The following is a 23,442-nucleotide window of genomic DNA, read 5'->3' as shown; positions in this document are numbered from 1 at the left end:
TTAATTTATAAATGTCATATTGATTCTCATATTTACTTTTAAGATGTTCATACTGTTATGTCTTTATTATTTAACACTAGATATCATCTTCTTTACACTTACTATAGAATATGGGTATTTAGCTATTTAATTCCACTGCCTCATATATTTTATTTCCTCATGTATTTTATTTATTTTTATTTCCCCAAATCTCCAATAGTTATATAATGCTGATTATATCAATATTGTGCTTATAATATAATTTAAATACAAATAAATTAGCTAATTTTATATACTACACCAAAAATAAGAAAAATTATAAGGACTTTCAATGGAATTGTCTTAAATCTATAGAAAAATAGAACAGAATTGATATCTTATAGTATTATATTTAGCATTCCATGACATAAAATATCCTTCTTTTCAAAAATACACTTTATATTTGTTGGTTGATATTAAACCCAAACCAAGTGATATTTGTATATTAACTTTGCATCTATGCCTTTCCATATTAAGCTCACTTTAATAACTCACTTGATAATATTTCATGTAATGATATATATAGGTTCTTAAGGATTTTCTATATTTAAAATCATGTAATCTCTGCATAATGACAGTTTCATTTCCAATTTTTATGCATGTTATCATTTCTTTTCTTGTCATATTGCACAAAGACATAAAAAATATAAGAATAAAAGGGATAGGGGACATTGTTTTCTCATTTCTGGTCTCAGAAATGTTTCAATAATTCACCATAATATTTTTGTACATACTCTTTATTTTTTTTAGTATAAGAGGTATTTTGAGTTAGTATACATGCTCTTTATGTAGTAATATGAAGATAATCATTTGTATATTCAATTTTCTAAGAGTTTTTGTCAAATATTTCTTCATATCTATCAAAATGATTATATAATTTTCTACTTTTTTCTATTTTTAATATGGTAAAATACATTGCTTTTTTCATTGTTTTTAATATTCTCTGTTTTTATATCTACCAGTATAGAAATACTGACATATAATAAACTGCACATATTTAAAGTATATGGTTCAATACATTTGGACATATGCGTATACTTAGGCAGTCACCCTCACAATCCAATGAATAGAATACTCACTTACTCCAGAATTTTGATGCTGCTACCACATAATCCCTCCCTTGCCATCTCCCTTTTCCCCATTCTCTAGACAACTACTAATATGCTTGTGGCAATACACTTTGCATTTTCTACAATTTTACCTAAATGAACCTTATAATAGGTAGTTATGTTGTCTGGCTTCTTTCACTCAGTATAATTACTTGCTATTCTTTCACCCCGTAGCAGTTATCAACAGTTCATGCATTTTCCTTATTATTGCTGAGTCACATTCCATTGTGAGTATCTACCCCAATTTGTTTGCCCTTTCACTTTTTGATGGACATTTAGGTTGTCCACTTTCTGAGGATTAAACATACAGCTGCTATGAGAATTCACAAAATACGTTGGTATGGACATTTGCTTTCATTTCTCTTGGGTAAATTTCTTAAAATGGATTTACTGGGTCATGTGGCATAGGAACATTTCAATATATGAAACTCCTAAATTAGTTTTCAAAATTGTTGCTCCATTTTTCATTTCCATTAGTAGTCTCTGAGAGTTCCAGTTTCTACACAACATTACCTATGCTCAGTATCTCAGGTGTTTATAATTTAGACATTCTGGCATATTTATATTGGTATCTCACTATGAATTTTATTTATATTTCCCTAATTGCTAATATTTTCATGTACTAATTTACCATCAATATAAGTTCTTTTGGGACATACCTGGTTAAGAATTTGGGCCATGTTACATTAGGTCATTTGTATTATTACTGGGTTTTGAGGGTTCTTTTATATTCTGGGTATATGTTATTTATCACATAAAAATTTATAAATATGTTCTCACAGATCAAGCCTCTTTTAAAAGTGTCTTTCGTAGAATAGAATAGTTACATTGTGGTGACTTTCAAACTAAAAAGTTTTTTTTTACTCCAATGTCACAAAAGTTTCCTTCAAATTTACTTCTAGAAGTTTTGTAATTTTAGGCTTTACATTTAGGTCTCTGATTCATTTGAGGTCATCATAGTATGTGGTGTGATATCAAAACTCTTTCTTTTTTTTCTAACGAGGATATCCAATTATCCACACAATTTATTGGGAAAATTGCACTTTGTCCACTCCTTTGCACCTTTGTTAAAAATTAGTTGTTCATTTTTGTTTGTGTTTATATCTGGACACTTATTTTATCTATTTGTTTATCCTTTTATTATTATCACATAGTCTTGATCACTATAGCTTTGTAATATCTCTTGAAATTGAGTAGTGTTGTTTTAATAGCTTTGCTCTTTTTCAAAATTGATTTGGTTATTCTAGATTCTTTTAATTTCCATATGAATTTTAGAATTAGTTTCTCAATTTCTATAGAAAAGTCTACTGAGATTCCAATTGGGATTACATTTAATCAACATGTTAATTAGGGAAGACATGTCATCTTAACAATATTGAGTTTTCTGACACATATATTTAGACTTTTACAAGCTACTTTTAGCAGTTTTTATAGATTTCAATGTACAGAGCTCTCAAAACTTTTGCTAGTTTGATACATAAACATTTCATATTTTGGTGCTTTATTAAGTGATATTATTTTCAAAATTAGAAATTCTGATTGCTACTATACAAAATGTAATTGTTATTTTTATTTTTATCTTATGTTATGCAACCTTGCTGAAAGTAACTATTATCACTTACTGGATCCAGTACCTTTTTAACAAATTTTTTGTTGGATTCCACTTCATTGTTTTTGTAAACTATCTTGCCATCTGCAGATAAACACACTTTGCTTCTTTCAAATCTAGATACCTAGTTTTCTTCTATATATCTCTGCTTAGTACTTCCATTGAAATGCTGACTAGAAGTGGATAGTACAGACATTTAAATTTTTTTTTCTAAACTTATGAATTAAGGCCTCAGTCTTCCATCATTTAGTAATGATGTTACCTGTAGAATTTTCACAGGTGTTTTTGTCAGTTTTAGGAATCCTGTTATTAATTTACTCAAAGTATACATCAGGTATGGATGTGGGATGTTGCCAAATGTTTTTTGTTTAGTCAACTTAGTTTTTTAATACGGTTAATTATGCTGATTGGTTTTCTAATGCTAAACCAACCCTATATTCCTGGATTAAACTCCAGTTGATCATTATGCATTTATTATCTTTTTAATATATTCTTGGATTTGATTTTGTTAGAAGATTCTGATAATGCTTATATATGTCCTTCATCCTTGGCTGCTCTTCAGAGTTTCACATCTTTGATCTTTAGATGCAAAATTTTAAGCATGATGTGTCTTGGTGTAGATTTCTTTGGCAGGATTCTTAGGGAATTCTTTAAGCTTCTGAAGTATGGGGGCTCATGTCTGTTCCCAGTTTGAGAAGTTTTCAGACAGTATTTGTTTAAATATTCTTTCAGACCCACTTTTCTTTCTCCTCTGTGATTCAGATGGTATGAACTTTATTTTGTTACCATCCTACAGGTTACTGAGGCTTTTTTTTTTTTGGTCTATATTATCTATTGTTCAAATAGGGTAAATTCTATTGTTCTGTCCTTATCTTTATTAATTCTATATTCCGCCATCTCCACTCTGTCATTGAGCTAATCCAGAAAGGTTTTACAAAATTTATTTTATTATATTTTTACCTCTATAATTTCCATTTAGATCTTCTATATAACCTCTTTGATGAAATTTCACAATTTTTTCAATTGATTCAAAAGAATTTTTAATTATTGAAATATTTTTATTAAAGTTGCTTCAAAATATGTGTTGGATAATTCCAATATGTGATTTATCTCATTGGTATTAATTTATCATCTTTTCTCTTTCAAAGGGTGCTTTTCCTGGTTCTTAGTATGACATGTAATTTTTATTGTATCCTAGCCATTTTGTTTATTATGTTAGGTGACTCCAGTCTTATTTAAGATTTTTTAAAGCAGAAATTTACTGTTTAGCACAGAGGTTTGTGGGCTGTGGTTCCATTTACAATATATGTTTTAGAGACTGTTTAGTACTTTAGGCTTTGGTCTCATAGATTTACCTTATCTCACTGGGGTGCCCACTGTTCTCTGCTGCTGTTATTTGAAAAGATGAAAATTTCTTTTCCAGATTGGACCCTTTGATGCTACTAATTAGGTGAAGGGATGCTTTATAGGTTGTGACTAAGAGTATTTACAAGCCAGTTCTTGTGGAGGGTTACTCCTGCCTTTGGAGAAAGTAGGATGGTGGGAATTTGGGGTGGCATTTCCTTTGTTGTGCTCTCCCCCAGTGTGGGATCTGCAAGTGGGGAGGGTATCTTAGGCCCCTAAAGACAAAGTGGCTTCCCTCACTGGGCACTTATGAGGAGACTCCCCTGCAGTGGTCCCAGTCACACATGCCTCTGCAAGGGGGAGAGAATTCTCAGGCCCATTGGGAAGAAGAGCACTTCTGTTGGCTGCTTATTGTCTCAGAGCTTCTCGTCAGTCCCCTTCACTGGTTTCTGTGGACTAGCCTGGTGTTAATAGGACTCCCATTCAGTTTGGAAGTGGCAGGAGCCTAGCTAGGCTGCCTTCTGTTTCTATGTTGGGGGCCAGAAAATGCCAGGCCTGGTAAGTAAGTGTTCCTGTGTTGGGTGGGAGCATGTGAGACACACAGTTTCTATGCTGTTCCTCCAGTCTTGAGACACCTAATCAGTTATTTTTATTTCTACCTTTCAGGGTTCTCTTGTAGTTATCTATTGCATGTGTTTCAGTGTTTACAGTTATATGTCCTGAGGCTCGGCAGAGGGAGATAAGTCTATGCCATCTTGGCAGGACCAGAAATCATTCCAGACCATTCTGATTTAGCCAGCTCTTAATGACTTGAGATTGAGCAATTTTTCTATTTATTTCATAACAACTTACATTTCTACGTTTATTAACTGCTTCTTCATTAATTATTCTTAATTATCTCCTTAGTTACATGAGAGTTTAAAATTATAAACATATTTACAACTTTTCCAGGTATATTTGCTATAAACAAGTCCCCAGCTTCTTATTCTTTTTATTTTTTTTAAATTTACATTTCACATTGATTACATTTTTATATGGTTTTTAGAGAAATTGACATTATTTTTGCTGGTAGAAGTAGACCTACTAATTGTATAATTTAAAAAGTATTGAGCATTATTGATAATAACAGATTTTATCATCATATAATAACTCCTGTTATTGATAATAGGTTTGCAGGAAAAGGAAAAGGAAATATTTAATGATGAGTTAAAATAGTAATATTTATTTATTTTTTGTAAAAGCATTTGAGTAAATTGAGTCAGTTTTCTTCAGTTTGAATTAGTCCTCTGGTCAATATCTGCAGAATCAGTTTTTAAGAATCATTTTTTCTTATCTCTTAGCCCATTTTATGATGCATAATAGCTATTCCAAAGCTTAGCTCATCTTATGTTGTATAACAGATGCTCAAGAAACATTTGTTAATAAGAACAGTGGCTTGACGATACAGCTGTCTTTCCATAGGCTTCAGGGCCCCTCCGGGTGCAGGAGCACAGGAAGGGCTCAGTAAATGGGAATGGAAGGTGCACTGTGTGTGACCACACGGTGGCGCGGGGAGCATGCGCATTGGCGGCTGTATTGCTGCAATGCTAAACAGTCTACTCCCTCTGTCTTTTAATGTTTCTGGCCACTAGGGAAAAATGGTAAGTGGAAAAGACAATCCACATTTTCAAGCCTTTACAGTCATATAAAAATTATAAACATAATTGCATTATTTTTATTTTTTTATTTTTAGGTTCAAGTTCTTCGGAATGCTGGAGAGGAAGTGACCCTAACAGTGTCATTTTTAAAAAGAGCACCTGCTTTCCTCAAACTCCCGTTGAATGAAGATTGTGCATGTAAGAATGGATAAAGGGTTCACATCATCATATTTATATTCTAAACTATTTCTTTCTGACAGCAGTTGGTGATTTCTTCTTAAAGTTAAGATTCCTGCCTGAATACAAATATTTTTATATCACAAAATATTCTACTAACCTTATTGAAAAGGGAGCAAGTGTAATTTTTGTTGTATAATGTATTCACATTATAGTTATTTTCTATCCTATAATTGTAGGAGTATTATTTGTTTTAAAAATGGGCATCACATCAAATATCATATATGTATAATGTGCATCTATTAAGTTTCATTCAGAATATTTGGCAAATATGTTTTCTCTAACCAGAAAATGACATACCCTGATTGGATTATTGGTCTTGCTAAACTAGGATTTACATTTAAGTTGTTCTGATGAGAGTAGGAAGATTGAAGGAAGCATTTGCCTTTGTGGAAAGGTATTAATTTATATAACAGCTGCTTAAAAATTTCTTTATCAATTTTATTTTATTGCTCTTTTTTCTAAATAAAATGTATATTATGTAATACTTTTGCTAAAAAGTTAAGAATATATTTTAACTGAGGAATAGTTTACATGCAGTGAAATACAAAGATCTTAAATGCACAGTTGGATAAGTTCTGAAAGGCACACATTGGCTGATTAATATTCTTTTCAGTCATAAAACAGCTACTCTGTGCCCCTTCCCAGTAAAATACAGTCCTAGAAACAATCACTGACACTTTCTCAGCATAATATATTATTTTGTCTCTTCTAGAATGGAATATATAGAATGGAATTATACTGTACTTAACTTTTTATATTTGACTTCTTTCATTAGGAGTATTTTCTTTTTGATTCACTTATGCTATATATTTTAGCAGTTTGTTCACTTATATTGCTCTGTAATGTTCCATTGTATGAATATACTAAACTTATTAATTCATTATGCTGCTGTGATACCAGAGATGTTTCCAGTATTTTGCTATTATAAATAAAGCTGCTATAAACATTCTTGTACAAGGCTTTTGGCAGTTTTATAATTTTATTTCACTATAATAAATACCTGAGTGGAATTGAGAAGTGACTAGATAGACATATAATTAACTTATTAATAAATTGCCAAACTTATTTCCAAATGTATTACCACTTATTTTATTGTGGTAAATAACACATAACATAAAATGTATCACTGTAACCATTTCAAGTGTACAGTACAGTAGTGGTAACTCTGTGCACATTGTTGTGTAGCGGATCTCCTGAAATTCTTAATTTTGCAAAATTGAAACTCTATACTCCTTAAGAAACTAACCATTTCCCTCCACCCTAAACCTTTGGAAAACACCATTTTATTTTCTCCTTATAAGAATTTAACTAGTTTAGATATCTCATACAAGTGGCATAATATAGTATTTGTCTTTTTATGAATAGCTTATTTCACTTAATGTCCTCAACACTCGCCCACATTGTAGGAAATGATAGAATTTTGTTCCTTTTTAAGGCTGAATAATATTCTGTTTTATGTGTATATTACATTTTGTCAACCATTCATCAATCAACAAACATTTAGGTTGGTTCCACCTCTTGACTATTATGAATAAATCTGCAATGATTATCTTTCACAACCTGCTTTCAGTTATTTTGGATATATACCCAGAAGGGGAATTGCTGGATCATATGGTTATTCCATTTTTAAAATGTTTTGAATAATGGACATGCTGTTTTCTATAGGAGCTGCACCATTTAAAATATCCAGCAACATGCCGGCGTTTCCAATTTATCCACATCCTCTCCAACACTTGTGATTTTCTGTCTTTTGTTTTGCTTTGTTTTGATAATGGCTGTGCTAATTGTTGTGAGGTGATATATGACTGTGGTTTTGATTTGAATTTCCCTGAGAATAAGTGATGTTGAGCATATTTTCATATACTTTTTGGCCATTTGCATAACTCTTTTAAGAAATGCTTATTCAACTACTTTGTCTATTTTTTAATCTGGTTATTTGTTTTGTTTTTGTTGTTGAGTTGTAAGAATTATTTATATATTCTGGATATTATCTAATTATCAGAGATATGGTTTGAAATGTTTTCTCCCATTTCATAGGTTGCATTTTCACTCTGTTGATTGATTTCTTTGCTTCACAAAATTTTTAATTCTTCCACAGTCACCTTTGTCTGTTTTGCTATTGTTGCCTGCATTTTTGGTGTCATATCTAGGAAATCATTGCCAAATCCAATGTCATAAAAATTTGCCCTAAATTTTCTTCTAGGAATATTATAGGCTCAAGTCTAATGTTTAAGTCTTTAATTTGTTTTGAGTCAATTTTTATATATAGTATAAGATAAGTGACCAAAATTATTCTTTTGCATGTGAATACCCAGTTTCCCCAACATAATTTGTTGAAGAGACAATTCATTTCTTATAGTGTGGCTTTGACATCTTTGTTGAAGATCATTTGATCATATATTGAGGGTTACTTTCTGGGCTCTCATTTTGTTCTCTAGGTCCATAGGCCTGCCTTAATGTCAGTACCACAGTTTTCATTACCGTAGCTTTGGAATATATTTTGAGATCAGAAAATATAAAGCCTCCAGCTTTGCTTTTCTTTCTCAAGAAGTTTTTGGCTATTAAAGATCCTTTGAGGTTCCTTATTAGCTTTAGGATTTTTTTTCTATCTCTATAACATAATGCCACTGATACAGAAACAGGAATTGCATTAAGCCTAGAGATTGTATTGGCTGGTATGGACATTTTAACATGATTAACCCTTCTAATCCATCAACATGGGATGCCTTTCCATTTACTTGTGTCATCTTTAATGTCTCAACAATGCTTTGTAGTTTTTAGTGTATAAGACTTTCACCTCCTTGGTTTAAATTATTTCTAATTGTATTATTCTTTTTGATGCTATTGTAAATGGGATTATTTCCTTAATTTCCTATTTTGATTGTTAATTGTTAGTGAATAGAAACACAACTGATTTTTGTATGTTAATTATCTATTCTTCAACTTTCTTAAATTTGTTAGTTCTAACATTTTTTGTGGACTCTTGAGGGGTTTCTACGTATTAATATAAGGTCATGTCATCTGCAAACAGATAATTTTATTTCTTCTTTTGAATTTGGATGAGTTTTATTTCTTATTCTTGCCTAATTGCTCTGGGTAGGACATCAGGTACTATGTTAAACAGAAGAGCCAAGAGTGGGCATCCTTGCTTTGTTCATGATTTTAGAGGGAAAGATTTCAATTTTCTATCATTCAGTATAAGGTTAGCTGTGGGATTTTTATATATGGCCTTTATTACGTTAAGGTAATTTCCTTCTATTTATAGGTTGTGAAGTTTATTTTAATTGTGAAAGGATGTTGAATTTTTTCAAATGCCCTTTTCTGCATCAATTGAAGTGATTATATAGTCTTTTTTCTTTATTGTGTTAGTGTGGTGTATTACTTGGATAGATTTTTTTTTATATTGAATCATCCTTGCATTTCAGAAGTTGATCACACTTGCTCATGTTTTTATGTGTTGTTGAACTCAGTTTTCTAGTATTTCATTGAGGATTTTTGCATCATTATGCATCAGACACATTGGTCTGTAGTTGTCTTATTTGCAGTATCTTTGTCTGATTTGGTGTCAGGGTAATGCTGGCCTTGAGTTTGAAAGTGTTCCCTCTTTAATTGTTTTAGAATAATTTGAAAATAATTGGTATTAATTATTCTTTAAATTTTTGGTAGAGCTCTCCAGTTGAGCACTCTGGTCTTATTTTCTGTTTCATTCCTGAGATATTTGGTTTCTGATTAAATCTCCTTACTAGTTATATATCTGCTTACGTTTTCTATTTCTTTCTGATCAGTATTGGTCAATTGTGTTTTTCAAGAACCTTATCCATTTTTTGTAGGTTATCCTATTTCGACATATAATTGCCCATATTAGGCTCTTATGATACCTATTAATTTTGTGGCATGAGTTGTAATATCTACACTTTTATTTCTAATTTTCATTTGAGTGCTCTCTTTTTTTTTCTTAGTCTTCCTAAGGTTTTGTCAATATCATTGATAAAATATCTCGGTTTCTCTTTCTATATTGTTTTTCTATTTTCTATTTCATTTATTTCTGCTTTAATCTTTATTATTTCCTTCCTCCTGCTAACTTTGGGTTTAGCTTTCTTTCCCCTAGTTCGTGGAAGCTGAAAGTTAGTTTGCAATTTGGGGTCTTTCTTTTGTAATGTAGTGTTTTAAAATACAGATGCCTACTAGTAAAAATTCCCCTTTTAGTAATGTATTTGCTGCATTCCATATATTTTGATAGGCTATGTTTCATTTTCATTTGTCTAAAGATATTTTTTATTTGTTTCTTATTTCTTTTATTTTTATAGATTTAGGGAGTATAAGTGCAGTTTTGTTACATGGATGTATTGCATAGTGGTGAAGTTTGTACTTTTAGTATGCCCATAACCCACATAGTGTACATTGTACACAACAGGTATTTTTCATCTCTCACCTTCCTCCACCATCCCACCTTTTGTGAAAACATGCAGTATTGCTTTTATATTGTTAATTCACTTAGGATAATGGCCTCTAGGTCTAAACATGTTGCTACAAGAAAACATGAATTTATTTTTATTTATGTTTGAGTTGTATTTCATAGCATACACACACAGACACACACACACAGACACACAGACACACACACACACACACCACATTTTCTTCATCCAGTCATCCAGTGATGAACACTTAGGTTGATTCCATGACTTAGATACTGTTAATTGTGGTGCAATAAACATTTGATGTTATATATATATATATATATATATATATATATATACATATATACACATATATATATATGTAATGTTTTATAATATAATGATGCTTTTTCATTTGATTGCTGGATAATATAATGATGTGTTTTTCATTTCATTGCTGGATCAAATGGTATTTCTCTCTTTAGTTCTTTGAGAAATTTCTATACTGTTTTTCATAGAAGTTATATTAATTTATATTCTTAGCAACAGTGTATAAACATTCCCTTTTCTCTGCAGCCTCACCAACATCTATAGTTTTTTCACTTTTTAGTAATGGCCATTCTGGCTGGTATAAGATGATATCTCATTGTAGTTTTAAATTTTATTTATCTGGTGATTAGTGATATTGAGCATTTTTTCATGTTTGTTGTCTGATTGTATATCTTCTTCTAAAAAAATGTCTGTTCATGTTCTTTTCCTGCCATTTAATGGGGTATTTTTTTTGCCTGTTGAATTGTTTGAGTTCCTTATCGATTCTAGATATTAGTCCTTGGTCAGATACATAGTTTGTAAATATTTTCACCTAAATAGTAGGATTTTTCTTTACTCTGTTATTTCTTTTGGTGTGCAGACACTTTTTAGTTTAGTAGAGTATTATTTGTTTATTTTTGTTTTTGTTGTGTTTGCTTCTGAGGACTTGGTCATAAATTCTATGCTTATGCCAATGAGCAGAATAGTTTTTCCAAGGTTTTCTTTAGAATTTTTATAGTTTCAGGTTTTACATTTAAGTCTTCAATACATCTTGAGTTAATTTTTGTATATGATGAGAGATATGGATCTTCTACATATGGCTGTTCAATTATCCCAGCACCATTTATTGAAAAAGGTATCTTTTCCTCAGTGTATATTTTGTTGAATTTGTCAAAGATCAATTGGTATAGATATATAGTTTTATTTCTGGGTTATCTATGTTGTTCCATTGATCTAAGTATCTGTTTTTATACTAGTGCTATGCTATTTGGGTTAGTATAACATTGCAGTATAATTTGAAGTCGAGTAATGTTATGCCTCCATATTTGTTCTTTTGGCAGAGGATTGCTTTGGCTATTTGGGATTTTTGTGGTTTCATATGAATTTTAGGATTAGTTTTCTCTAATTCCCTGAAAAATGATTGTTGGTAATGTGATATAATTGTGTTGAATCCATAGATTTCTTTGGGAGATATGGTCATTTTAATAATATTGATTCTTCCAATCTGTGAACATGAGATGTTTTTCCATTTGTTTGTCATCTACAATTTCTTTCATCAGTGTTTTGTAGTTCTCCTTACAGAGAAATTTCACCTCACTGGTTAAATGTATTCCTATGTATTTTATTTTTTTGTACTTATTATAAATGGGATTGGTTCTTGATTTGGTTTTCATATTGGTTATTATTTGTATATAGAGGTGTTACTGACTTTTTAATGTTGATTTTATATCCTGAAACTTCAATGATGTCATTTATCTTATCTAGGAGTCTTCTGGAGGAGATTTTAGAGTTTTCTAATTATAAGATAATGTCATCAGCCAACACAGATAATTTGACTTCCTCTTTGCCTTTTTTTTTTTTTTTTCTTTCTCTTGCCTGATTGCTCTGGCAAGGACTTTCAGTATTATATTAAATAAAGTAGTGGAAGTGTGAATACCTGTCTTGTTCCAGTTCTTAGGGGGAATGCTTTTAACTTTTCACCATTCAGTATGTTGTTGGCTATAGGTTTGTTGTATATGGTGTTTATTATTTTGAGGTATGCTCCTTCAATACCTAGTTTGTTGAGGGTTTTTATCTTGAAGGGATGCTAAATTTTACTCTTTTTTCTGTATCTACTGAGATTATTATATGGTTTTTGATTTTTATTCTGTTTATGTTGTAAATCACATTTATTGATTTGCTCATCTTGAACCATCCTGGCATCCCTGGAATCAAGCCCACTTGATTCTGGTGTATTATCTTTTTGATGTGCTGTTGGATATGCTAATATTTTTCATTTATCTTCATCAGGGATATTGGTCTGTAGATTTCTTTTTTTTTTTGCCATTATTGTGTGCTTGTTTGGCTATTATGTATGGATCATACTGGCTTCACTGAATGAGTTAGGGAGGATTCCCTCCTCAATTTTTTGGAGCAGTTTCAGTAGCATTAGTACCAGTTCTTCTTGGTACATCTGTTAAAATTTGGCTCTGAATCCATCTGGTCCTGAGTTTTTTTGTGTGTGTTTTTTTTTTAATGGGAGATTTCTTTTTTATTACCGATAACATTTTACTAGTCATTATTGGTCTGTTCAGGATTTCTATTTTTTCCTGGTTCAAGATTGGGAGGTTGTATGTTTCCAGGAACTTATTTATTACCTCTAAGTTTTCTAATTTGTGTGTGTGTGTGTGTGTGGAGATGCACATAGCAGTCGTTAATGACCTTTTGTATTTCTGTGCCATCTTTTGTACTGTTACCTTTATCATTTCTGATGCACTTATTTGAATCATCTCTCTTTTTTCATTAATCTAGTTAGCAATCTATCAATTTTCTAAAGATACTTCTTTTTATTTTGTTGATTCTTTGTAATTTGGGGGAGGTTTCAGTTTTATTTAGTTACACTCTGATCTTTGTTATTTCTTTTCTTCTGCTATATCTTTGCGTTTGGGTTATAGCTCTTTGAGGTGTGAGAGTGGGTTGTTAATTTGAAATCTTTCTATTTTTTTGATGTAGACATCTATTGCTTTAAACTCCGCTCTAAACACTGCTTTTGCTATATCCCAAAGGTTTTGATATATTGTGTCTCTGTTTATATGTATTTCAAATTTTAAAAAAATATTTCTTCCTCATTTACCTCAATTTCCTCGTTTACCCCAAATCACTTAGGAGCAAGTGTTGAATTTTCAAGCATTTGTGTAATTTTGAGAGTTCTTTTTGGAAGAAGCCCCAATTTTCTTTGTTGATTTTCTGTCTCAATGATCTGTTTAATGCTGTCAGTGAGGTGTTGAAATCTCTCATTATTATCATACTCCTGGTATATCTTTAAATAGGTTAAGTAGTACTTGTTTCATGAATCTGTGTGTTCCAGTGTTCAGTGCATATATGTTTAGATTGTTACATCTTCTTGTTACATTGATCCTTTTATTGGGACTTAAACTGGACTGTAGGCCAAATGGACTTATAGACATTTACAGAACCTTCTACCCAACAATTCTAGAATATACATTATTCTCATATACACATATAACATTCTCCAAAATGGACCATATGCTTGGCCACAAAACAGGTTGCAATGAATTTTTAAAAAGATGAAATCATACCAAGTATCTTCTCATACTGCACTCACCCTTCCCCTAGGGGCAGCCCCGCTGCAGGTCAGACCTCTAGGGCAGTTGCTGTAGTCCAAGCAGTTGCTTGGAACTGTTTACAGGGGATCCAGTGATGAGCAGGCACAAAGACTGAGATTCCCTATGCAGGACAGAGGGCCATGGTTAGTGAGTGAACAGCATGACAGCTGCTGCCTCAGCTCAGGTCGCAGGGGTAGGTGAATGACCCTGCACCTGCTGGCAGCCCAGTGCTCTGCCCTCAAGAAGTTCCAAAATAACTGCCAACAGGACTCCTCGGGCTTGTGAGGGAAGAGGGGACTTTCCAGAAGTTTGAAGCCAGCAGTCTACTGCAGGGGTGAAGAGAACAAAAACCACCTGCACCTACCCTTTCTGTAGGACTACAAGTTCCTTAGTAGTCAATTTCTGCCAAACTCTTGCTTTCTTATTTTTCTATGCCCCAGCTTCTTCCTCTAGGTTCTCTGATAGGTTCTGGGACTCTTCCCTCAGTATTCCACTCAGGTAATAATTATTATCTTGTAAAAACTTTCATTCTTCATTCTGAGGGGAATTAGCATTCAATATCTCTAGTCAGCCATCTTGAAAAATCTCAAGATATTTAAAAATTTCCCTTGTGATTTCTTCTTTGACTCATTGATTGTTCAGAAGTGTCTTGTTTAATTTCCATATATTTGTGAATTACCCAATTGTCTTTCTGCTATGGGTTTCAAGTTTTAGTCCATTATATCAGAAAAGATGCTTGGTAAGATTTCAATATTGTTAAATTTGCTAAGACTTATTTTGTGACTTAATATATGAACTATTAGGGAGGATATTTCTTGTGCACATGAGAAGAAGTGCATTTTACTGTTGTTGGGTGGAATATTCTGTATATTTTAAGTCAAAGTGGTCTATAGGTATTGTCCAAGTCCTTTATTCCCCTGTGTTTCTTCTTTGTAGTTCTATAGATTATCAGAAGTTGAGTACTTAACTTCTATTATTGTGTCATTTTTCTCTTCCTTTAATTTTGTCGACATTTGATTCATATATTTGGGTGCTCTACTATTAGATGGATATATGTTTATGACTGTTATATCTTCTTGGTGAAGTGACCCTTTTACTTTTATATAATGTCCTTGTTTGTCTCTTGTGACAGATTTTGACTTAAATTCTATGTTGTCTGGAATAATCATGACCATTCTACTCTCTTTTGGTTACCATTTGCATGAATTATTTTTCTCTATCATTTCAGTGTCAGCCTATGTGTGTCTTTAAAGTGAGTCTCTGGTAGACATCATATACAAGGCATACCTTGGATATATTGCAGGTTCAATTCTAGAATACTACAACAAAGTGAATATCACAATAAAGCAAGTCACACAAATGTTTTGCCTTCTCAGCACATAAAAGTTATGTTTACACTATACTGTAGTCTGTTAAATGTTCAATAGTATTGTGTCTGTAAAAATGTGCATAACTTAATTTAAAAATACTTTATTTCTAGAAAATGGTAATGATCATCTGAGACTTCAGTGAGTCATAATTTACTTGCTGAAGGAAGCTTTTGCCTTGATGTTGGTGGCTGCTTACTGATCAGGGTCGTGCTGAAGATTGAGGTGGCTGGGGACAACTTTTAAAAATAAGACAACAATGAAATTTGCCATATCTATTGACTCATCCTTTCATGAAAGATTTCTCTAAAACATGTGAAGCTCTTTGGTAGTATTTTACACACAATGAATTTCTTTCAAAATTGGAGACAGTCTTCTCAAACCCTGCCACTTCTGTATACACTAATTTTACGTCATATTCTGAATCCTTTGTTGTCATTTCAAGGATGTTCACAGCATCTTTGCCAGGAGTATATTCTATCTTAAGAAACCACTCTCTTTGCTCCTTCATGAAAAGCAACTCTATTCACATTTTTCAGTGTTTTTCAATGTGCAATTATTGTATATTTTTCATTAAATTTATTTCCATGTAATTTATGTTTTTTAGTGTATTGTAAATGCCAGCACATAAAGATACATTTTATTTTTATATATTGACATGCTGCAAATGTAGGTTAATTTTCTTATTAATGCTAATAGGATTTTTGTACATTCTTTACATTTTCTACATATACAGTGATGTCATCTGAAAATAATGAATTTTGCTTCTTCCTTTCCAATCTAAATTTCTTTAATTCCTTTTATTTGTCTGTTTAAATAGTTAGGACCTCCACTTTATACTGAATAAAGTGTTTAGAGTAGATATCCTTTTCTTGCTACTGATATTAAGGGGAAGGGGGAAGCCCAGCCTTTTATTAATACTATTAATGTAGGTGTTCACAGATACCCTTTATCAGGTAGAGGAAGTACACTATTCCTACTCTACTCATAGAAAACTAAATTATTATTATTATTATTTTTTGCTCTTTGTGTCTTAACATAAGTTGATGTAGAATTCTCTTACATTTTTGGTATCTACATTGAAATATTAAGTGTATATTTTCTTTCTTTTGTCTTTTGATATGGTGAATTTTTAAAGATTGATTTTGAATGTCAAAACAAACTTCTGTTCCTAGGATAAACACCACTTGATTATAACGTAATGTTGTCTTTTTTTTTACATTACTAGATTCAATTTGCTAAGGTATTATAAAGACATTCCCTTATCTATGTTCATGAGGGGCATCATTTGTACTTTTCTCATAACGTTTAGTAGGGTATAGTGAGCAGGTTTTTCATGTCTTCATAGAAGTTGTAAAGTGGTAACTCTTTTTCTATTTCCAGGAAGAATCTATTTTATAGTGATAATATTTCTTTCTTAAATAATTTAATAAATTTCCAGAGAAGCAACTTGAACCCAGAACTATAATTTTTCTTTTATATACATTTAATCTCTTAAACGAATATAGGATTATTTTGATACTCTGTTTCTTCTTTTGTATGTTTTGGTTATTTTTTTAAGGTATTTGTTTATTTCAACTAAGTTTTCACTTTATTTACATAAAGTTGTTTATCATATGCTTTCATTATTTTTTTCAATATCTGTTAGCTTTCAGTAATGACTGCTTTTTCATTCCTGACATTAATTTGTATTTTCTTTATCTTTTTTCTAGATTATTTTTGTTATGGGGTTAACTATTTTATTAATCTTTCCAGACATCTCATGTTTGTCTTGGTTAATTTTCCTATTATTTTCTGTTTCCTATTTCATTTCTTTTCTGCCTTCTATTTAGTTTGGTTTAATTTGCTGTTCTATTACTACCTTCTTAAGATGCACGCACGGTCATTGAGTTGACTCCTGCCTTCTTTTTGTGTTTACATTAAGTGTTTAAATTTCACTCAAATGACTGATTATGATTCATTCACAGAAATTGACATGTGTTTTCATTTTATTCAGTTCAAAATGGACATGTTTTAATGTAATATGTATATATCAAACATGTTATTTCAGAAAAGAGAAGTATTTTTTATAAGGTTGGACATTTTCCTTAATAATTCAGATAAAGTTTACAAGAAAAAGTAGCTAAAACAAAGTGTAATGTCCTTAAGCTTTGAAGAGTATAAAAACTGTGTTCAAGCTAACATACCAATAAAGCCTATGATCCCCTTCTTAGTACCAGGGAAACTATAGAATTTTAGAATTATAAAAGAGAAGAAAAAATTATTTGTTTTTTGAGTACATGGGTTATTTTGTTAGTAGTTGTTCCCTATGACATATGATGCTTGAATTTAAGTATAATCTTTCAAATAATATTTGGAAGTCAAACTTACAGATAATATTAATCAATATTAGCAAGTACAAAAAATTTCTTTAGAAAAAGCAAGTCATCAGAAGTCAAAAAAATTAATTGTAATACTGACTCCAATATTTACTAAATTGTGAAATCTTGGAAAATTACAAATTTAAGATACACATTACTCATCTTTAAAAATAGATATTAATAGGTTTCTCATGAGGATCTAATATGAAATTTATCATTGCAATTTCACAAAATTATATAGCTTCACTGAGTTCTTGAGCATATGCCAAGAGCACTTGTAAAGACAGAGCACATACACATGTTTTTGTGTCATGGAAAATTATGTTTTTCAAAGAGGATTTGCCAGTAGGTTAAAACATGATAGTAAAGAGAGCCTTGCAGACAAAAAAAAAAAAATCTTACACTATTATAAGTATGGTTTATAAGTATAGGCCACTTTGGAAAATGAAAAACATATTACTTTTTATAAGATTGCACATTTTCCTTAATAATGCCTTAGTGTTTCTGAAATCAAAGACAAATAATCTGTGAGTCTGTTTTAGTGCCCCAGTACCTGTAGTCACTTGGCTTACTTACAACACTCTGGCATTGATATAGTAAAATAAAGTTTTACTTTGGTACCTGATTTACTTGATATTATTGAGTTACCTTGACACTTTAATGTACATGTATTGGTCTGCAGTGTCGTGGCATTCTAACCAGAGCGATGTCATGGCTTTGTCTCCTGCAGGTGCTCCGAGTGATCAGAGCAGCGGCACCTCCTCTCCTCTCTGTGACAGTGGCTTGCATCTCAACTACCACCCCAACAATACAGTAAGATGACCCAGGAATAGTTCAGATTAATAAGGCGCTAGCACAGAAAACTCAAGATGAATATACATCACATATATGTACACATATAACTAAATATAAATATGTTTATTTATAGTTTGAAAAAAACTTCGAATCTGATTTATCTTATAGATATGAAATCCTTGGTTGCATCGTAGCTTAATTATTACGATGAACCAGAAAGGAAAAATAAGTAGGTCAGTCATTTTTCATGCCACGTTTCTCCTGTCAGGTCTGTATGTAGTAAACTATGGATACTCTTAACTGGGGGAAGTCGTGCATGGTATCATATAATCATTTTAGAACGTTGCATATTATATGTGATTTCATGCTTTAAACTCTTTGATATTATTTTTATTATTTTTTTTTTGAAATTACTTAGCTAAAAGTAGCTATTTAATTTGCTGTTTGTGAGGATTTCTTAGTCTTTATGCATACCACGGAATTACTGCAAAGTGAGAAATCTATACGTTATGTTCAAATGTAATGAATTTTAAACTATACATGTATTTAATAAAAGATAAAATTAACATGTTTGTTTTATAGACATTCAATACCATTTTAATTTTTCTTTTCTACTCAGACTTTTGAGGTTTCATACTATTATAAACATTTTTAAATTTCTTATATTTTACCCTTCAAAATATTCACATGTTCTAATGACAACACAATTCTCTTTAGTTATATGTAGATCTAACAAGACCTTGAGCAGAATTTTATACTACCTATTGGGATACGTACTACCTATTGGGATATGGAAGGCATACAGCTTTTTCTTCTGACTTATGTGATTCATCTTGCATTTGAAATTCCTCTCCAAATTGTGGCATTTTATTTCGAAGTACTCCTTTGGAATATCTTCAGGCCTGAATGACCATCATTGTACCCAGTGGCCCCAGTATTATCCCTTATCCGAGTGCCTTAGATCTTCAAGTTTTCTACTTTGTTTTTCCTCATGAATAGGAACACTTGGCAAGACCAAAGGTTATCTGCACAAATGTAAGGATATTTTCTAAAACCAACCGCATCTGCATATATTTTATCTGGCCTTTTTAAAAATTTTTCTTACCAGAGAAATAATTAGTTGCACATTTAAAACACGGATCTTCAGAACATGACAAGATCCAAGTGACTTAAACATTTATTTCCTGCTAAGAAAATGTGTGTGTGTATGTGTGTGTGCGTGTATATATGTGTGTGTGTACATATATATGTATATATATATATACGCACACACACTCCTATCAGCTTCCTTCTCAATTCTATAGACTTCCTTCTCATTTCTATAGACTTACAGTCTCCAACCACACTTTTTACCTCTCACTTTTGTAATCGCTTTGCCCACCTTCTTGCCTTCCAATCCAGATGATACTTCGATGCCCTTCCATTCCCTTCACCACACTGGTGCACCTGTCCCAGTGTCTGTGAGTGTTGGCTGCCACCATTCACAGCTGATCCCTTTGCCTGGCAAGCAGAGCTTTCTTTCCTCAACTCCAAGTGTGCCTTAGTGACGAGGGCAAAGGCAGGCGCCCCCAGGGCTACGGCAGATGAGATGGAGGCCTCCCTTGAAGAACCCTGACCTTTAGCCAGGGTGTGGCCACCACATTGCCTGTTTCCCTCAGTTTCCACTGGTCTCTTCTGAGAATTTCCCCTGTGCATGTCACTCACACAAGGAGCTCCATCCTAGCTCTGCGCTAAGGCAAGAACAAAGGCTACCATGCTTCAGATTGGGAGAAAACTGTTTGGTAATGCTTTTGTTCTACTCTCTATAAACATGAGGAGTCCAGGTGGAAGGTCTAAGGGTAGAGATCATTCAGGTTTGTTTATAACTCATTCCATTGGCATATAGAAAAGCATCTATGGAATAATTTCTTCCTGCAGAAAGCTATAATTAGAGCAAGAAAATCACTCAGTAATTCTATAACATGACTACTCCAAATAAATCCTGTTGTATAACATTCAAAAAACCAATTGTCAGATTTTTTTCATACTGGAGCTAGTCTTTTCATTTTCAAGAGGCACATTTTTTTCTCATTTTTAGCATTAGAATTGAACATTCTTTTGATGTTGCAGAAGTTATTTCAGTATAAGGAAATTAAAAGTCTTTATTATATTTTAGAGAATATGAATCAAATCATATGCCCCCATAATATTCTGAAATAAAAACTAAATAAAAAAATATACATTCAGATAAAGTGTATTCAAAATAAATTTAAAAATTCAATGCATAGGGATTAAATGAACTTTTATTGAGAGTCTACTCTGTGGAAACACTCCTTTTGGTGCTTTGGGGAAGATGTTAATTATGGTCCCTGACCCAACAAATTAAAAAATCCAGCTCTGTAGGCAGATGCATACAATCAACTACAATGGATAGCAGCATTGTAGTAACAGACAAGAGCAATGGAGACTTCGAAAATCTGACTTAACTGAAATCAGCAGAATTTGAGAGACTACCAACAGAAAATGGATGCTCTTTACCTATACAGGAGCGTTGATCCTCAATCGCAACCACATCATACAGACTTGTGCAGCCAGTGTTTGCCCACGTGTTCTCGTCTGTATCTTGACTAAGCTTTGACGCAGGAGTAGAGAGTAGAGAACATCTGTACTCAGAGGTTTACAAAATTAGGAAAAGTCAGAGACAAGTTTTCTTCTGACCCATTATGAAATAACAATGGACAGTGGGCCCTTGGAAGGAAAAATACATTGTTAAGCAAATTTTCTACAGAATCTTTGCATATTATAGACCACTCAGTCTCTTTAAGAGAAACATTTGATTCTCTAATATATCCAAATCCTCAGTTTGTATTCTGGGCTTAGGAAATCCCTTTTTATTTCCTATGCCTGGCTTTGAAGCAAATTTGAGTAAGTAGATACTATTTTAGTTTTCTGATATATCCTTACCACGCTTTATGGCAGTGTTATACATATAAGAGAAAATAAAAGCTTATAATATATTAATACCACTCCACCATCCTAAATAAAATATAATCTAGTTCTTCTAAAGACATGAGGTCACCAATTTTAGAGTATATAAGAATCACCTGTTTTGCCAACCAAGACATGAACTGAGTCTCAGCCCAGACGCACTGAATTTCTCTCCAGAGATGGAGAAAAGGAGTGTGTTTTGGGCTCACTGGAAGACTCTGATTCAGGTAATCAACTAACCAGATTCTGAGAAATGTTTTCTTAACTGTACACCTTTAACAAATACTTTTCATGCCAAATCCTTAACAAAAGGGGGATCAGCACATTGCCCTGCAGGTAATTCCATTTTGGTAAGATAATTGTTCTTGAGGATATTGTGTGTTCTGTGTTAAGTTTTGGGAAAAGAGTCTATTTTAAAGTAAAGAGTTCATAAATACTGCTTTTTCCATTCACATTATTAATATTTTGGGAAGCAACATTCTTGACATTGTAGAAAGCTTTTGAAAAATAGTCATGATTCTCTAAAAATGATTTTGCATTTTGCTTTTAGATTACCTTTATACAATCCAAATAGTTCTGACTAGTATTCCAATAAAAAGATTAAAAAGCAAATTTATATTTATATAATTAAATAAGGATAGAAATTCCTTAATGAATTGTAGGTATTCTACTATAAATAACAGGTCTATTACATGAAATACATCAACCCTGATAAGTCAAACAAACAAGTGGGACTTGTTTCGTATTTCTTACAAGGAAGAAACATAAAAGAAAGTGATACATTTATAACTTTGCTACAGAAAGGCATCAAGTCAAAATGCTACAACAAAGACATGTCCATGGCTGCATATATTTTCATACCTGTCAATCTATGAAATCTGTCAATATTATTTGTTAAAGTTATACTCACCTGCTAGTGATTGTCATTGTCCTCAATATTTCATTGCTTATGCCTTTTATTATCTTTGACACTTTCTATCCCATTCGTTCATGGAACATAAAATGTGAGAGGAGTTATTTATTATGTTTTATGAAAGATGAGGAACCATATTTAAATAATATGCCTAAAATTATACAATAAAAGTGTGAATAATCAAGTAAAAAACCTGAATTATTCCTTTCATTGTTTCCCTCTGATTATGAGGGTTAAATGTTGTGCTGAGATGGATTTGTTGGCTCTGGAGTCAGAGAGGTGTCCCTCTGAGTGAATCCTGGGGCTATCATTTGCTGGCTGAATGCCTTGGTTAGATTGTTTACTATAGAACTTCTCAGCACTGCACCTATGCTCCAGGGTCCTAGGAGTGGGTTTCAGCCACATGCCAATATGGGCCTTGTCATAGGGCAGCTTGTGGGGACTTGGGCTAGTTCCAATCCCTGTACTCAGCTCTGGCCTAGCCAAAAAAATCTGGTGTGTTTACCTGAGTCTACCTCATGTGCCCTCATGAAGAAAAGGTGGGATAGCAATAATAAAGTGCAATAAAAAGCTTCAGTTTTTCCTCTGTAAGATAAACATAGCAATAGCTTTGTCTTTCAGAGATATTGCAAGGGTTTTAGGTAAAATGTGCAAACATTGATATAGGTAAGTATTATCAATATCACCAGTAGTAGCAGTCACAGTAGGTAATACTATTGCTCATATAAGTAAGAATGTCCTTCCTAGAAGTCTCATGATTAGAAGTAATTTTCTCTGTTATCCAAGCTTATTGTTTTTGAAACTACGTTATTTTCCATATTTTACTTACCACTACAAAGCTATATTTCTAATCAGCCTGCTGTTATGAGCAATGTTAATTTTCCAATAGCTTTTTAAAAATATTTAAAATAGCATGAAGCTCTTTCATTGGGCTGTAGTCTAAGCACTTTCTCACTCAATTATCTCTATAATCTTACCTGTTGTTACTATTATTGTCCCTGCTTTGAAGACTGGCATTGTAAGACTGAGACTTTAAGTAACTTGCCCC

At 32.3% G+C, this 23,442-nt stretch overlaps 1 protein-coding gene across 4 annotated transcripts in view; it reads left to right on the top strand.

The window, feature by feature from the left end:
* SNTG1 (syntrophin gamma 1) overlaps positions 1-23,442 on the top strand; it is an 836,056-nt gene that overhangs the window by 572,496 nt on the left and 240,118 nt on the right. For all 4 annotated transcript variants that reach the window (XM_076005316.1, XM_076005315.1, XM_076005314.1 and 1 more), the window contains 2 exons: positions 5,813-5,915; positions 18,450-18,532. In XM_076005316.1, coding sequence (XP_075861431.1) covers positions 5,813-5,915; positions 18,450-18,532 — 186 coding nt within the window. The remainder of the gene's footprint in view (positions 1-5,812; positions 5,916-18,449; positions 18,533-23,442) is intronic.

This window comes from Microcebus murinus, chromosome 7, assembly GCF_040939455.1.
Source record: "Microcebus murinus isolate Inina chromosome 7, M.murinus_Inina_mat1.0, whole genome shotgun sequence".
In the NCBI taxonomy this organism is placed as follows: domain Eukaryota; kingdom Metazoa; phylum Chordata; class Mammalia; order Primates; family Cheirogaleidae; genus Microcebus; species Microcebus murinus.
This window is presented reverse-complemented; position numbering and strand designations above follow the sequence as displayed.